Raw genomic sequence first — 18,889 nt, 5'->3', positions numbered from 1 at the left:
AAAAAAAATGAATGAATGAATAAACGAATGGATGGATGAATAGATGGTAGACAAGAACCAGTAACCGAGATAGAACAGAAAGAGAAAAATTGAAAAAAATTCGGTTTGTTTTGTTTTGTTTGTTCAGAACCAAAAGGTAAAAAAATGAAAATTTTGCTCGAGTAATTTCGGGAAAAAAAGGTGTTTATAAAAAAAGAAAAGAAAAACAAACTGGAGAAAATGATTGAACTATTCAATGAAAAATAAAACGAATGGATTCTTTCATTGTGTTCATCAGTGATCATGTGTGTGTTTATGACAAATATTTTGACTCTAAACATTTTTTTTCTTAGGTAAAAACTTGTTTATTTATTTTTTAATTTTCTATTTATAATTCGTTCTTACCTGAAGATTGGTTGACGTACCAGTAGCACTAACACTAGCCGTTATCGTTTTCGATGTTGTTATAACCATTTTGTCACAATATGAACCTTCCAAAAATATGACGCCCGAAGGTTTTTGTGAATGTTCATTTTCAAAATAGAATAATAGATTTTGAAATAATACAAAATAACGTAACTGCCATTTAGAATTTTCGGATGTACGTTTGAAAAGAAATCCACGTATACCATTATCATGCAAAGCCTTTTCGGCTAATGCTAATAATTGAATTTCGTTCATACGCATTTTTTCTTTTATTATGATATGATTAATATTATATTTGTTAATGATATAAATTAACAAAAAAGAAGAAAGAAAAAATGATGATGATTATAATAATGATGATAATAACAACGTTATTGTTGTTGTCGCTGTTATAGTTGTTGTAATTATTCTATATTCAACAATAATAAAATATTATCAGGCATTGATCTTTTTAACTAATAACATATTATATGATATTCATGATTTGAAATGATTTTGATCTTGAAATATCATCATCTTTTTTGTCTGTCTCAGAAAAAACAAACGTATAATTACAAAAATTACATTGAATTACATTACTATACGCCTACCCACGTATAATAATCATCTACTGAATGAAATATAATACACAAACAAACAAATAATCAAAATTAGAGAGAAAAAAAAATAATGAATGAATCGCGACAAAGATAAATTCTCATTCCAATTAACCGGAATCAAATACGACACACAGAATATTGTGAATAATTCGGCAGAAAAAAAACTCACATGAATTAATTTGAATGAATAAAAAAAAATTTATCAAACAAACAAGAAAAAAACGAAGTGAAATTTAAAAATTTTTGAAGATGAAAATTTTCGGTTACCATCAACACACACTGTATACACACACAACAAAAAAAATCCCATCAAGTTGTCATCATTCTTTGTCGTTTTTCATGAGAAATGAATAAAAAAACTGAAATTTCGAAATTCTTTTCCAATTTTTTTCACATGCTATACGTATGTGAAAATGAAACTGGAAACATTCAGTTTTTTCAATCTTTTTTGTTGTTGTTATTCAAAAAATTTATTTTATCTGAATCATTTTAAATGAATAAATGACGATCTATGTTAAAGATCGTAGAATTAACCCAAACAATCAAAAGATGATGATCTTATATTTATAACAACAATAAATATGTTTCAAACAAATAGGCGTCATGATTGATTATCGTCATCATTGTTATCTTGTTGTTGTTGTTGCCGGCAAACAACGTCATTATTTGATCACAGAATTGAGATTGAAAAGAGAGAAACTAAAAATTTCGAAGATTTTTTTCCGGTTTAGCAGCGAATTTTCAGCAGAATTTCCGTATTATATAATTGATGATTGCAAATGAAACAGAAACAAAAACAAATTAATTTGCATCGAATAAATGAACAATTTTATATTAGTAATAATGATGCAAAGGTTATTCTGATTTCACTGCTAAAAAAAACAATTTTAATGGATTAAGCAATGAAAATTAATTCATTAAAATGATTAGCATAGAAATTCATCACCCACACATACACAAACACACAAATTCGATTATTATCAAAAAAAAAAAAAAAAAAGATTTAATGATGATAAAAATTGAAGTTGTAATTTGTTGTATCACACATTTTATTCAATAAATCAAATTAAAGCTACAACAAACAACAAAAAACAATTGATAAATTAGTTGAATGTTTTACACAAACATAAATTAACAGAAAAAAAGATTGTAAATTTTATGTAAAAAAAGTCAAAGATAGGATTATGTCGATGATCGTTGTTGAGTTATTCAGTATCAGTGTTGTTTTATTGATATGACAATTTTTTTAAATTTTCATAATAGATAATGATAATGATGATAATATTTAAATTGATTATGAAAATTTTCAAATTTTCATCATTTTTCTTTTATTTAGATTTTGTAATTGAAATGATAAAATGAGTGGTAAATATGAGAGTGAGAACCGTGACAAAAAAAAACCGCCGATTTTTTTTTGGGTTTACAAGTTTTCGAAAAAAAAACTATAGAATAATAATCTAGACTAGAAACGGTATTTTGCTGGTTTATTTATTTATTTATATTTCGATAGAAAACTATAGATAGAATTTTTTTGAAATACTACATACGAATTGATAAAAAGAAAAGAAAAACCACTACACTATAGAATGTTTGAATCACGAATGAATCGTATAGATGATTTTTTTTTCATTTTTTTACATCCAATTATTGTTTGCGCCTGAGTATACCAAACCGCGTATATTTATATATATAACAGTATATATTCTTGGTTATTTCGTCATAAAAATATATACACGAAACAGTGAAGTAAAACTTTTTTACGTTTGATGACGATAATGATGATGATGAGAATCATGGACCAAAGGCAAGAAGCAAAAGGTAGTTCTCTATAATAAATATTGAAATGGAAAAAAAATTCGGTGCTTGTTTGTCTGACATGGATGTGGTATACTTGCGCAGCAATTTGTTGGATCCAAACACGCAGACATTCATCGACATCGAAAAAGAAGCAATCCATGTATATTACCAAAAAGAAACTAAAAAGGTATGAAAAACAAGGAATGAAGAATATAATGATGATTATAAAATGATGTATACATACAAATATCACATAAACAATGATGGCGTGACAATCGAGAATTGAGAATCAAGATTCTTCTATTGCGTCGTCGTAATCATAATGGCTGTTGTCGTCATTGTCCGCAACATTTTTTTCAGACGCAATTCAATTCAATTTTACCGCTATCTTCTATTTCGTCATCATTTTAGCTTATCCAAGCACAAACAAAACCAGTAAGTCAAAAACAACAACAACAAGAAATTGGAATGAGAAGAATGCCCAATGGACTGCAAATGAAAATGAAACTAACAAAAATAAAAAATAAACATAACAAATATTACCAAAAGTCCAATGATCTATGATCATGATGTTAAAAATTGATTCAATGTTGTTGAAACATTGTAAAAATTGATGTTAGTTTGGTTAGACCTTCATGATAATTATTTTATTTTTTTTGTTCCTTTTTTGATAGAAATTTTTTTTGTTGTTCATCGTGCTATATCTCTATAGAAAAGATGAGTATCATAGTATATATTTTTACTTTAGATTTTCATGATTGTTTGTACAATAACATGTTATCATTCTCATTCTGTTTAACATCCAGCATATCATTTGCTGTCATTATTTAATATTTATTCTGGTTTTTTGTTTCCCTTATTCGAATTAATTCTATTATGTTTACATGTGGAAATGGTGGTGGTCAAAAGAAAAAAATTATAATTGATAGAAATATAGACGACTAATAAATTATCTAATAGATTCAGGCAAAAAAAAAGAATAATTCTGTTTCATTTATTGTCCATTTTTCACTGAATAAGAATCATTTGATGTTAAACATACAATACCGATAACTTAATATTATAATTGATCAATATAAAAGTTTTAGTTTGAAAATGAGACAATCATAAAAGCGTTTGATGGTTTACCGGGAAAAAAATTAATCGATTATATTTGCACTTTTTCTTAACTTAATATTTTTTTCAAATTAGTATAAATCTAATTTTATCTTCCGTTATTGTTGATTTAAAAGCATAAATCGATACAAAATAAAAATTACAATATCGATACAATTAATCGATTTAATCGATATTCTAAGTTTGGAAAAATTCGATACCAAAAGCAGAAAAATTTCCAAAATGACAATTGAAGGAGAAGATCAATGAAAAAACAATAGAGAGAATTTTCTATTGGAAAAAAATAATGCAAAACAAAGCAAAAAAAGATTATTATTTCCAAAGGAAAAAAATTATTCATTTTTTTCTTTTATTCATCAGAATCATGCTTAACAAACAAAACAAATAAGGTTACCAAGAAAAATCTGCATGTCATCAGTAAAAACAAGAACAACAACAATTACATCGATAAAGATATAAAATCCGTAGTACAAAAAAAAGTGTGAACAAAACAGATGTGTAAATAGAAGAAAAAAAGGAAAAACAAGAAAAATTTCATAATCTACTGCTGTTATTTTGAAATATATTCTTTTTTTTTCTAAGATAATGAGTTTTTTTCCAACAATCATATTCACCACTTGTTCACGAATTCATAAATATTATTTCATTTGTGCATTTGTTTTTTCTGCTTGAAATAATCAAAATATCCATATACGTGTTAACTATACCAACGTTATATCAGATTCCTGGAACTTTTCATCATCATTATCATCGTCATTTATTAATATAGAAGCAAAAGAAAACCCCATATATACTGCTATAATAATATGATACGGTAAAAATGAGAGAAGAATAGAAAAAAAAACTGGAAAAGCTGAAACTAAAAAACTTTTCAAGTTTTTATTATTATGACCAACAATTTCAATATCAATATTGAATGCATCTATACTATTTAACTATGGTTGTTGTTGTTGTTGTTGTCGTTTTTTTGTTGATAGATTGAAAAAAATAACAATAATAATTTGATACGTAAACTGTACATTTTCATACATCAAACTGATCCTGAAACTATCTGTATCATAACATAAACAGACACACATACACTTATTGAACAAACAAATATAAGATTAAACAGACTAGATAGTTAATTGTAAATAAAGAAACAAAGTGAATTTATATCTTTTGGGATTTTCGTTTCGTTTCGTTCATTTTATTTGATAAAAGTGAATGTTTATGTTGATGATGATGATGATTATGAAATGACAAATAAGAAGAGAAAAAAAATTTTGTCCATAGAATTTATTTTGGGGGTGAAGGGAATGAAAAATGCATCGACTTGGATTTTATATCAGAAAAAATCACAACATATCATATATTTACTAAATAACACTAATATATTGAACGAATTTATTTTCCCTATATTGTTTGATATGAATCATCAAAATTTCATTTTGCACAGGAAAAGAGAGAAAGAAAAAAAAATCCGAAATTGTGTAATCAAAACTATTGAAAAAATATGGACACATTATGACATTCAAACATCATTTCATTTTATCATCCATTTCAAACAAGAGATCGAATCTCAAATTCAACTCAAACATAACTATCGATTATTTTTTCTTTTCAACTATATTCTATTCGATTACCATGAGTTAGAGTTATTATTATTTAAAATCCAAGTTACTTTTCGATTTTATATAATGTTCATTACTTTTATCATTTGATGCAGCAATGCAACGCACACACACAAGTGAATATACGATTTATACGCTAAAATGATTTCAAAAAAAAGAATAACGGAAAAGTAGAAGAAATAGAAGAAAGAAAAAAAATGAAACTAGGTATAATCGGTTTATAGTCTGGGAATCGGGTCAAGTTTCTTCATTTTTTTTTCTCCTATCCAATACAATGATTCATCATCATTATCAAAATCAAAATCAGAAATGAAAGAAGAAATCGAAAAAAACGAATTCTCTCATAAATGAAATGGATATTTTTTCTAAACAACAAATTGAATTTCTTTTGCTGAATCAATCATCATTCTTGATTAGGAATTTGCGAAAAAATTTCAAAAAAAGTTTTAATTATTGCTTTATTGAACTTTAACAAAAACAAAATCAATACAAATATTAATCAAATTTGCATCCAACAATCTTAACTTTTAAAAAATTTTATTTTAAAATGAAAAGTTTTAGTAAAAATAAATTACTGACAACATTAGTAACATTTTGTTTTAAATTGCAAACTACATTTGCAAAACAAATTTAAAATGTACAAAATGATATAAGAATAATGAAATAACATATAATCAAGTGATCTGTGTGTTAAATAACATCAACAAAAACTAAAACTCATCGTATTATTAAACATTCAATTCGTTCCTATCCTTGTTTGTTCCAGATTTTTTTTTTTTGATTATTTTTCCATTTTATTTTTTTGTGATATAAAATTGAAAATTGAAATTCAAAATAAAATAAAAATAAAACGGATACGACCAAAAGTGCATCTTTTTTTCTTTCTTTCTTTTTTTGTTATTGGACTGAAAAATAATTCAAAGAATCTTGAAACCCAGCAATGAAAATTCAACATATATGTTATTATAAAAGTTGCAGCAACAGAAAAACCAATTGGTTAGACAAAAAAATTATAATGGAAATTTTTTTCCGCTATTTTCCTGAATTTCATCCGAATTTTAATACACGAAGACCTCCAGGTTTTGTTAGGTTTTTCTTCTTCTTCTTTCACTCAAAAAGCCAAAATACACAAACACCATATACGCATACATTGATGTAGGTGAAATGGAAAAAAAATCCATATTTTTCATCATCATAGTGTCCGATTTCGATGAATAAAAAACATTTATATTCACAGAAAACTAAAGAAAGATGTGAAAAAAATTGGAAACCTTCTGTCGAAAATGTTGTATGAATCTTTTTGAAGAATTTTTCCTTTTTTTTCAACATCTTTATTATTCTGTTCAACATTTATTATTTCAAATTCAATTGTTGTATTTTTGAAAGCATAACATTGTAGAGAATATTCTTATTATTATCAGCACAAGAATCGGTGTCATGTGAATTATAATGAATATTTTGAATCAAAAAGAAAAAAAATGTGTATTGAAAAAAATGGAACAAAGAATTCAATGATTTTTTCTAGATAGGTGAAAATTTCTTCACTATTACAGGTAACCGCCGATTAATTCTGATTGATTGTAGATTATTTGGAACCGAAAGCTAACTATATTTTTTTGAACTACAAGAAGAATAATGTTGAAAAAATTCAAATATTGATTTGAATTTTATATTATTTCCAATTCCAATTTGTGTGCTTGGATTTTGGACAATAAAAAAAATCTGAAAATAGTTTTTTTCTAGAAAACAATTCGTGTTCACTAAAAGTTTTTCGTATTTAAACTATCATAGATTGTTGATAGTGAGATCATTAGAAAGAATCAAACATATTTCTAACCCTGAAACATGGAAAAAAAATAAAATTACATTCACCTTTAAATGTTGAAAAACTTACTTATTTTGTTTTTTTGCTGGGTAATAATCAATATATGAAAAGCAATAATGATTATGTGATCAAAAATAGTAGAAAATTCCGAATATAATTCAATCAAAAGAATTTTTTTTCTTCTTTTTGTTCAAGGTTTTCATTATTCTATAATTCTATCGACATTGTTATTGAACAAAAAAAACAAACAAACAAAAACAAAGATATTAAGGTAGAAAAAAGTAAGCAATCAATATTGTAATCATCAAAATAGGCCAAAATAATAATTGGAAAAAAACAATAATAATAAAAACATCATCATCATAGAATAATGAAACTTTGGTAAACAATCTTAAAATGTTTAGAAATTGTTTGAAAAACAACAATCGTATAATAAACAAGAATTCGGTTTATTTGGACCATCTTATCGATTCAATGTTCATATTGACCTTTTTATTAGTTTATATTGGTTTTGTTTTTCTTTTTTCCTAATCAATCATTATTGATTGTTGTTTGAAACTAATATAATCAATTCATAACAAATTTTAATGCAATGTTGTTGTTGTAGTTGGTTTTTTTTGTTTGAATTAAATTAAAATCAAGTCAAAACTTTATTTTTACTTTCTACTTTGATTAGAAAATTTCGCAAAAAATTTTCAAAGGTAAAAAAATGCCAAAAATAATTTGTTATGTTGAAATAAATAGTGTAATTTAATTTAAAATAAATTACATGAGAAACAAAAAAAAAGTTTAATCATCTTCATCACATTATAACAATATCAACAACAACAACAACAACATCCAAAATGATGAAACAAAAATTGTACCTAAACTAAACTGAAAATCCATTCACTTTGATTTTCAATCGCGCAGGTTTCATCTGATCCAAATGGTGGTGTTTGGGTGTTTTATGTGGCCCATAGATATAGAGAAAAAAATTAAAAAAACAAATGGATATCAAAATTAATGAAGATTTATAGCATCGTAAATCAAATCAGATTTTTTTTGTTGGACGAACATAAGTGAATGTGCAAAAAAAAACGATGGGAGGAGAATTTCCAAAAAACAAAAATTCCAGAATTCATTTTCAAAAAAAAAAACAAACTAAATTCAACCGACACACACCGGAATATTCCTACGGTAATCTTTTTTTTCAACATTAATTCTATAATGGAAAACGTAAAAGCTATGTAAATTATCATCATAATGTGAATTTGAAACAGACATACGTTAAACACTCCAACAAACACACAGTGACGTCAGAAAAAAATTCAACTCATTTAGATGATGAAATGAAAAAAAAATGAAACGATAAAACAAAATGACTGAAAATCATGAATAACTGTTGTTGTTTTAAATATTCTAGAGTATTTATATACTGAAAGTTACAAGTCAAGTCAAGGAACGAGTTAATTCTTTCAAATGAAATTCATATTTAGGGCGAAAATTTGATCCACAAAAAAAAACAAATTCTAGTGTCAGCTCTTGTCATCAAAATGATGGCTGACAATTTTTCTTTCTCTTTTTCTCAATCTTGCTCAACTCTAACAGTTTGAAGCGAACGAATGAACGAAAAAAAAACAGACATGATAATTGATGATAATCATGTTTTTAACGCCTTGAAATGAATAATAAATATTTATATGATGAAAGAAAAAAAGATTCCAAGTTGAATAAACAACAACAACAAAAATTTGTGTGTGGTGAACCATATTAAAATAATGTTACAATGTTAAAATAAATATCTGGAATAGATTGATATTAGTTTGATAAAAACAAAATTTGACTTAAACAAACTCACATAATTCGATAAAACAAGATCTGATATTGATAATTCGATGAATATTGAGAATTCGTGTTTTTTTTGCTGTTGTTTTGCTTTGGATTTTCAATCCAATAAATTTTTATTGATGATCGGTTGTAAGAAAACGATATTCGATGAAACAAACAACAACAACAACAACAGAAACAGATTTTCATACAACATTGATTGCCAAAATAAATGGGAAAATAAAAAAGAAAATTACCAGTTCAGACACCAAATATATCGACAACCACAGACCATCAATTATGATTATTATTATTATTATCGAACATTCAATGTTTGTAATGCAAAACAAAAACAAACAAACAAATAAATATACCGTTTAGAATCTAAACTTTAGATGATAATGGTAAGAAAAACAAGAAAATATTAAGAATAATTTTAGAGAGCTCAAGCTTTTGGGTTTTTTTTATTTTGTCAACTTTTTCCTGGTTTCCTCCTGGTTGTTGTTCTATAGTTTTTCATTACATAAATTGGTTTGTCATGAATTTTTTTTTCGCTACTGTATTTTTTTTATCCAAACAAATTTGATCACCTATTTTTTCACATTTCATTGACATTTTTTTGATCTTGGTTTTTGTGTTATTGTAAAATACATCATTCATCGAACAACAACAGCAACAACAAAAATTTGATTAATCAAGAATTGAGAAAATTGTCACATTTTTTTTCTTTTGTATTAACAAATAATAATGATGATAATGTAATAAATAACATAAATTCTGCTGAATACAATAAAATGTCGAAATATACTTCCCCCCCCCCAGAAACAAAACAAAACAAAAAATACTGGTATGAGACAATAAAGTGAATAAAAATGAAATTTACTGAAAACTGCAACTTATCATCATCATCATCATCATTTGTTAGTAGTTTTGCTTATGATTAACTTCTTTTTTTGGAATGCGAGGGTGGATGTGTGAATAGATTGAATTCGAGTTGTGTGTTATATATAAATCGATAAACTTTGAAGACAATGGGTGTGTATATATGTGATATTCTATTGTTTCTTTCTTTGACTTTATTCCATATATTTCCGGAACAATTTTTTTCGCTTGTTTTACATAATATTGTTTTTTTTAAAACATTCAGTTTTGTGCTTCTGGATCGATATTAATAATAATATGATGAGAATGAAAAAAATACATATAATAAAAATGACTATTTTCATCCATAATAGTCAATTCATTTTCATAAATTGTAATGGAAAAAATGTGGGATGTAAAAAATAAAGAAAAAACTAATAATAAATTTATGGAACAACAAATTTATTTTACAAACACACATTATATAGACAATGATAATCATTAGTTTTTGTTTTGCCAAAGAAATAGTTTATCATCAAATACCAATGGATAAATTTTTGTTTTTGTTTTGTTCAATGTCTAGTCATAAATAATGTTGGCCATTTATATGATTATATAATGATGACGATGATGATGATCAATATTTTTTACGGGTCAATGTTTTGTTTGGTCTATTGTTTTTCTTCATCATTAATTATCAATAATGTTTTTTTTTGTCTGAAGAATTCACATTTGTTGAAATTTCGGAAACAGGATTGAATAGGATTTTGATTTTCTTTGTGATTTTTTTCCAAAAATCCTTTTGTACATCAAAATTTAATATTGAGGAAATTTGAGATCCATTACACATCACAAATTCCAATTGCCATTTCCATTCCTTTTATTATCATTAGTCCATTAGTTTTCATATAAAAATTACAATAATTATCTGATTTTTCCCCTAATTATCATCATTAATTTTGATTATCAGCAAAACAAAAAAAACAAAACAAAACAAGTCATTCATTATTATGTATTCGCATAGAATGTTCATTACCAAAAAAACACAACAATTGACAAAATCAATAAAAAGTATTTATTGATTGTATTTATTGAATAGATTTTACCAATTGTGAATAATTTATTATATATTAACACCCACACAAACACCTAAAAAACATATCAATTTGAATTATAATTACGTATTATCTCTTGTTCGTGGTCAATTTCAATATCAAATCATTATCATTATTGAATATATATGCAAAAAAACAAACGAGATAAACAACCTAAACCAAAAACAAAAACAACCAAAAATCCAATTATAACAAATATTTAGAAGATATTGCTCGATTCGAAGAAACATATTGATTAATTGAAAATTATCATCATAAACAAATATTTTGTTTGTTTGATAATAATTATAATTATTATATAAATCTTTTTTTTTGCAATTGAATAATATCTATTTTTAATGATAATTTTCTATCTTTAAATTATTTGTTATGTTTTTTTCTATCCCCTTTCCCCCAATCGTATAAAATCCCAATAGTGTTTCAATAATTAGATTTATTCATTCGTGTGTTTGTGTGTATATGTGTGGGTGTATTTATCTTAATTGATTTTGTCATTCATTCAAAAATTCACATCTGTTTTTTTTTCTCTATGTTTATTTAATATTCAATTAATACTTTAATTTTCATTCAAAAACAAAAAAAGATAGAGAAACAATATTAAAGAGATATTTTCCTGTTGGATATAATAGCCACTGAATGCAATATATAAAACATGACAAACAGTAAAAAATGAAAAATTCAATCGAAAAAAAAATTTAACAAAAGTAAAACCAGAATTATTGTTTTTCCTCAGTGTTGAAAAGAGTATCTTGCCGTCAAAAATCAACTTCAGTACAAGAAAAAAATTCTTTTTTTCTTCGTATCACCAAAAAGAAGCTAAAAGAAAAAATTCTCGCAATTTTCAACAACCAGATAACAAAAAATGAACAATAACATCATTAGTCGTTCATTTCTTTCTTTTTTCAAAGATAAATTCAGTTATAAATCAATCTAATCCTTGTATACATGATGAAATATGATCTTCATCATCATGATCATTATTAATTCTAGACCAATAAAAGTAATAAAAAATGAAAAAATAATTGGAAAAAATTCATTTTTTTTTGTTTTTTCATTTCGAAATAAAAAAATTTACTAAAATAATAATAATAATAATTGAATATATCAAGTAAAACAAAACCAAAAAGATTGGTACAACAAAATTAAGAATCAAGAATTTCATTTAAAGTTGAAATGAACATAGTAAAAAAAATCGATTCGAATTGAATGAAAAGACTAAGGGAGACGAAGCACAACAAAACAAAAAAAGTTTCAAAATAAATTTGGTTTGTAAGTTTATTAAAAATTAACGATAAAAACAAACACAAACTCAAAAACACACACACACACAGAACAAAATGGCCGATGTATATACATCAACATTAAATATTTAATGTTTTACAATTTCAAAGATATATATGAAACATAGTCCATATACATACAGATGAATATGATGATGATGCTTACTAAAAAACGAATGAAAGAATGTTAAACATCACGAATTCCAATTTATTCATGCTACAACCATGATTGAGAATGAACAAAAAAAAAAATTCGAACAATGACAGAAAGAAATTCAGAATTCCAACAACAACAACAACAACAACAACAACGACGACGACAAAAAAAATTAAAATTAAATAAAAAAAAACATGAACCTTGACTTGAAAAGAATGAATTGAATTTTTTTTCTCTCTCACACTTTTTTGCTTCATATTCATTGGAACATTATTGAAATAAAAAGCCGGGACTAGCAAGCAAGCAAATAACACCCACGAACCTTTGATAATATACTTTGTTTAGTGTTGAAAAGAAGAGAGAGTAACGAAAGAATTTATTATTATTATTATTATTTCTCGCCATTTGCTTTTGTGTTCAACCATAATCATCAATCGAGAAATGAAAACCTATTTTTTTTCTTCTCATTATATTCCATGTTACACTACTCATTTTTTTCTTTCTTTCTTTCGTTTCTATCCAAACTAATTGAGTCATTCATCGTTGTCAAATACGAATTTTATCGTAATTTGATGAAAAAGAAACAGAAATGAGGAAAAAAACTAGACTAAAATCAAATTCTATGTGGAAAAAATGAATGAATTGAATATAGGATAATAACAATAGAAAAAGGAAGGAAAAGAGAATAAAAACATTTTTTTTTCTTTTTTTTTTGTTTAATTCATTCCAACCACTGTCATTACCATCGATGATCATCATTATATTTGAAGTTGCAATTCTGAAGCACGAAGAAAATCCAAAAAATAATTCTTATTGGAATAGATAACCTCCATTTGTCTAAAATCATCTTAAAACTAATGTTATTTTTGCCATTTTCATTTTGTTGGGTAAATTGTCGAAAAAATTGATTTTATTTCACTCAAAAAAAACGAAAAGACCTAATCATTCCTCGAAGGTTACCAATTTTTTTTGATGCAGAAAAAAGATTGAAAAAGTAGCAAAATAAAATGAAAATACATCTTAAAGAGAATCGTGTCAGTGCATAACAGGTACATTATCCAGAATTCATTATATAAAAAAAAACATCATTATTGAATGAAATGTGAATAGAATATTAGAAACATCATCATCATTCAGGAATCAATGGACAATGAATGGATGATAATTACAATAATTAGTGTGTATCCATCTTTTTTTTCTAATCAATATATTGGCAGTTATCATCATCATATGATTATTATTATTCACTACTAACCAAATATTATAATGATAATAGGATCAAACATCTCATATTTATTTTGTATTGAATTCTTTTTTTTTGCATTTCATTCAATATTATATCTAGTATTGATGTTTCGTCTAGATGAATAAAAATTTTTTTTTGTGCACACCATTCTGCATCACATGTGATACTTTAATTTTATTACATTTTCCCATTCCGAAAAGTGTATTATAAATGAAAGCATTAAAATGTAGTAATTGAATGAATGAATATACACAACATTCATCTGATAGAAAAAGACAAACAAACATCCAGAATTCTGTATATAATTTTTTTTGTGTGTGTTTACAATCATCATACAAGATATAAAACAGATGCTAGGAAAAAAAATACTCTGTGTAATGGAGAAAAAAAGGGTTATATAACTAATGATGTAGAAAAAAGATTAATCATTCTTTATAAACATACACACGCATTTAGATAAACATAAATATCATCATGGAAATTTCTTATATCAAAAAAACTTTTTCCAAATTTTCTTCGTTTTTTATTTGTTTAGTTTTACTTTCAGGTAAACCTATCTTTCTGTATATACTATAGTTTTTTTTCAATTGTTATAATCATCAAAACATTATACAAAATTGAACGAAAAATGTAAATTATTTTATCTTTTTTCCTTGGAATGTTTATGTTTCAATGTTTCTATCTCAATATATCTGTGTTCAATTTGTGCTAGCAAAAGTAATACAGTGTATATGTGTGTAAGTGATACGTGGTTCTTTTTAAACCATGGTCATTCATATGCATGGCGTATAAATGACAACATTACATACGGCATCTTTATTCATCACACATCGTTGAATCTAACACCAGAAAAAACTCAGAAAAAAAATTCGCTTTCCCACCATTTTGATCAGTTTCCAGGTAATGCCTTGTCGTTGACGTTGACATCCTAGACAAGGCCAAGAAAAAACATAACGGTTATTCAATTTCATTCTTCTAATTCGTTTTGTCTCTCTTCAAATGTCTGCTAGATGGTTTTATATATTCATTTTCAAATTTTCGTCATCAACAAAATATTCTAGTTTTTCTTTCTTTCTTTCTTTAATATACATTTTTTTTTGTCATTAGGTAATTCTCTTATATAATATCTGATAGAATTCAGCCATGCGCATCAAACAAGTGGATATGAGTATTGAATAGGAGATGTATCGGAATTATATCAGCATGCCGATGAAAAATATGCATGCACCTTCTTGCACACGCATACACACTACTTGAAATATGTTCCAAAAAGAACATGATCGTAATCAACATAAACATTACGCAGCATCAGCATATCTTTGATCGAATATATAACCATTATATATTGAAGATTAAAAAAAAGGAAATGAGAGAAAAACATAATCAAACATCCATACCTGAATGATTACAACAACAACAGTATATACCTATTTGGAGTATTTCAACAAAATTAATAACGTTCGAATGAATTTACCACACACACACACACACACACACATACCAACAAATATATATTAATCCAAAGACTGAAAACTGTTATTCAATTTAATTTAATTCAATTCACATGAAAATATTTTTCACGTAAAAAAAGATGGATGTTTGAATGAATTAATTAATAGATGAATGAATGGAAATGAATGAAAATGTTTATGTTCATAATCATCATCATCATCATTTCTAAGGATATTAGTGCTAATGATTAGTCTCTTTCTATCATCTCTCTTAACTTTTTTGTTGTTGATTACCTTACATAAAAAAAACTTAATGCTTACTTCAATCATCATGTTTTCAATATGAAATAGTTGAATAATGTTGATAACTTTTTTTTTCTCTAATAATAAAGTTAGGGTTTTTTCTTCACTGTTTTGTTTTGTTTTTCTTTTCGGTATTTTTTATTATTATTATTCATTAATTCTATAAATACGCAATATATAACAGATCATTTCGTAATACCGGTTAAAATTAATAAATATGGCTATGAAACAAATAATATTATCATTGGTCAGTTAACTTGATTAGCTTGCAATAAATAATGATTCTAACAACAATTTCTCAATATACATCTTCTATATAACAAGATGTTAATTTAATTATCATCTGTTTTCAATGTAATTTATTATTGTTTTCCTGTCAATTTCAATCAACCGATCCGATGTGTATATGATGCAAGAAAGAAAGAGAATTTTTTTTTGGTCCGACAAGAAATGAAAAAAAACTATAGTTATCAAAGTTAACAATGTGAGAAGAAAACTATAATATCTATACGATTGGCATTGAAATTGAGAGAAAAATACTTCTATTACAATCGCTGAATGTAACGTTTTCTCTATATTGCTAACGAATTGGATGATTGAAATAGATCATTCTATTTTTTCTTCATATGGTAATCAAACAAAGAGAAACAAAAATTAGATAATATTACAAAAACAAGTTGAGAAATTTTTTCACATTATTATTTCTTATTTGAAAGTGCATCTAATACGAGATGCAAAAAAATTCAAAACAACATTAAATAAATTTTAATTGTAAAAAATATATAAAAATTTTCCATTTCTTTGCATCTTTTCCCAGGTTAATATCATTATTATTAACAGTTGAAAATAAGAATGACAAAAAAAATAAAATAAAATAAAATAAAATTATTCCATGTGTTATAAGATTTACTTTATTCAACAAAACTGTAATGTCTAGATAATGTATGGGCAAAACACACAGATACACAATTGTTATTGGATATTAGAAAAAGACGAAATAGTAAAATTATCAAGGGAAATCAAAGTGAATTGCAAATAATAAATTTGAAATGAATACATTATTTGTGTTTCTGTGTTTGTGTATTTGTATATATGCATGGTCGGCAAGATTATTTCGTTATGTCCCGGGATGGTTATTTCTATCTGGGTAAATGATGATACCTGTACCGAAAAAAAATGTACCAAAAGAAAGAGACAGAAAAAAACATATCCATATTTTTTGAAATTACAGGGGGATAAAGAATTTTGAACAGCAATCATTGTATATATACTTTTTCACTTTATTATCGATAATAATAATAATGACAGTAGTCAAAATAAAATATTCTTTCTTTTTTTTTAATTGAAGAAAAAGATTGAAATCTTATAAACTGATATAGATTTGTAAATAATTTTGAATTCTTTTTCTTTTATTTTTTTGCCGATTCCATTGATCATTGATGGATATAATAATAAACAATAATGATGATGATAAACATTGAATTTCTTATCATCATCATTCTTATTCACTTCAACAAACTTCACCTTTGCCTTTATTCATTTCTTTTATTTAGAGAATTTGAATTGAATTTGATTCATTAAAATTTTCTTTTGTTGAAAAAATACAAATGCAAAGCATGTATAAATAAACATCAATTCCTGTTTCGTTTTCTCTTTTCTTTCTTCTTCCATTTTCTTTCTCTATAGCCCACAGAATAAAATAGAATTCATATTAATTTTCAAGAACAGGAAAACAAAAAAGTTGCAAGTATTATTGTTACAGTCATAATGTTGTTGTAATTGAAAATTTACATGAAAAAAGACAAGAATGTTTGAATCTTACAGGATATTGACGGAAATTTTTATTAATATTTTAGATTCTGGAAAATTTCTTTACTCGAAAATTTACGCAAATATTGATAGTGAACGCACATTTTATCGAAAATGTTATCGATGATTATGTGTGACAAGAAAAAGAGATCCAATAAGCAATGAACACCAACGCACACCATTCGTACTGCACTATAAATGTGGTTAATGAAAAAGTTTCCAAAATGATTATTATGATGATGTGATACAAGCTAAATCTCAAAACAACTCTTGGACATAACGGAAATTACGTCCTTCAATTTAACGTTATTACTATTTTTCTATCGTAAAATTGTGAAATCAAGAGAAAAAAGACGATATTCCTGTTGGATATCGTTTTTTTCCGATCCATCCGATAGGTTGTTAACGATATTTACGTTTTAATAATAGAATTGAACTTTTGTTGTTGATTGATGCGGCGGCTTTTTTTCTTCTTTTTTTACAATTTCCACGATAGCAGCCTAATAACATTCAATAAATGTTCGATGTACATCGAACATCTCAATAAACATAAATCGCTTTTGTATGTTTCCGGTGTCAATGAAACGATCCATAAATGATGATGTTGATGATGGCCTTTTTTTCATTTTGTTTCTATATCATTAATCTTCATTCTCTTGTTGTTGTTTTATTTATTTATTTGTCTGTATATTTTGACAAAATTCAAAAAAAAACGATCTTGATAGCGAAAATTTTACGAAAATAGCGATGACAACCAACAGCAATAACAACAGAAAAAAACTGTCATAATGACGTATTTTGTTTTGTTTTGTTTTGCTATGTTTCACTCATATTATATATTTTAGATTGTCATTCACACGTTATTTAAAATTGTTAAAAAAAATTCACATCATGCTCAACATCACAAAGAAAAACTTTTTGATGATTCAAACATTACATAGAATTAGATGCTAATAATAAAGAATATTTTGTCAAAAATTAGAGATTTTCATTTTATTAATGAATCCTGTTGAAATATTTTATTCGATTCCCAAAAATCTTCTGATTATTACTTAAAAATGATGTTCATTAGTTGTAATGTTTACTATTTACACAATGTTATTGCTATCAATAATGATGATAAATATGATTAGATAAATAAATAAATAAATTTAATTTACATATGAAAAGAATAAACAAAATCCATTGCCATAATCATCATTTCGACTTTATCATTTTTTAAATCAACAGAATTTGTTTTTTAAAGATCAAAAAACAAATTTAATGAAATATTTTTTCATTCATAAATCATCATTTTTGTAAGAATAAAAGAAGAAAATGTTCAAATCATGTTTGACAATATTAATATTGTCATTGTTTTTCGTTTTCATAGAATAAGATTGATTAGTTTCAGAAAAACAAAAGAAATTTGGATTTGATTTTAGGATGAATAAAAAAAAATGTAAACTTTTGTAATGGGATTACAAATTTCACATCCAAATAGCAAAATATTTTGCATCCACC

At 25.4% G+C, this 18,889-nt stretch overlaps 1 protein-coding gene across 3 annotated transcripts in view; it reads right to left on the bottom strand.

Moving 5' to 3' along the window:
- Nucleotides 1-9,438, bottom strand: part of LOC113797856 (ras-specific guanine nucleotide-releasing factor 2-like) — a 36,189-nt gene extending 26,751 nt beyond the window's left edge. Inside the window, exons 1-2 of one of the 3 annotated variants that reach the window (XM_027348303.2) lie at nt 9,422-9,438; nt 385-671 (exon numbers count right to left, since the gene is read on the bottom strand). In XM_027348303.2, the coding sequence (XP_027204104.2) occupies nt 385-666 (282 nt within the window). In that variant the 5' untranslated portion in view covers nt 667-671; nt 9,422-9,438. Of the gene's footprint in view, nt 1-384; nt 806-9,421 lie in introns of those variants that run through there. The other 2 variants (XM_075825236.1, XM_027348304.2) reach the window with 2 other exon arrangements.
- Between the last annotated feature and the right edge of the window lie 9,451 nt (nt 9,439-18,889).

Source organism: Dermatophagoides pteronyssinus, unplaced genomic scaffold, assembly GCF_027571235.1.
Source record: "Dermatophagoides pteronyssinus isolate colony J.1.1.1.1 unplaced genomic scaffold, Derpt_VIB-CSIC_2022.12 sq0003, whole genome shotgun sequence".
Taxonomy (NCBI): domain Eukaryota; kingdom Metazoa; phylum Arthropoda; class Arachnida; order Sarcoptiformes; family Pyroglyphidae; genus Dermatophagoides; species Dermatophagoides pteronyssinus.
This window is presented reverse-complemented; position numbering and strand designations above follow the sequence as displayed.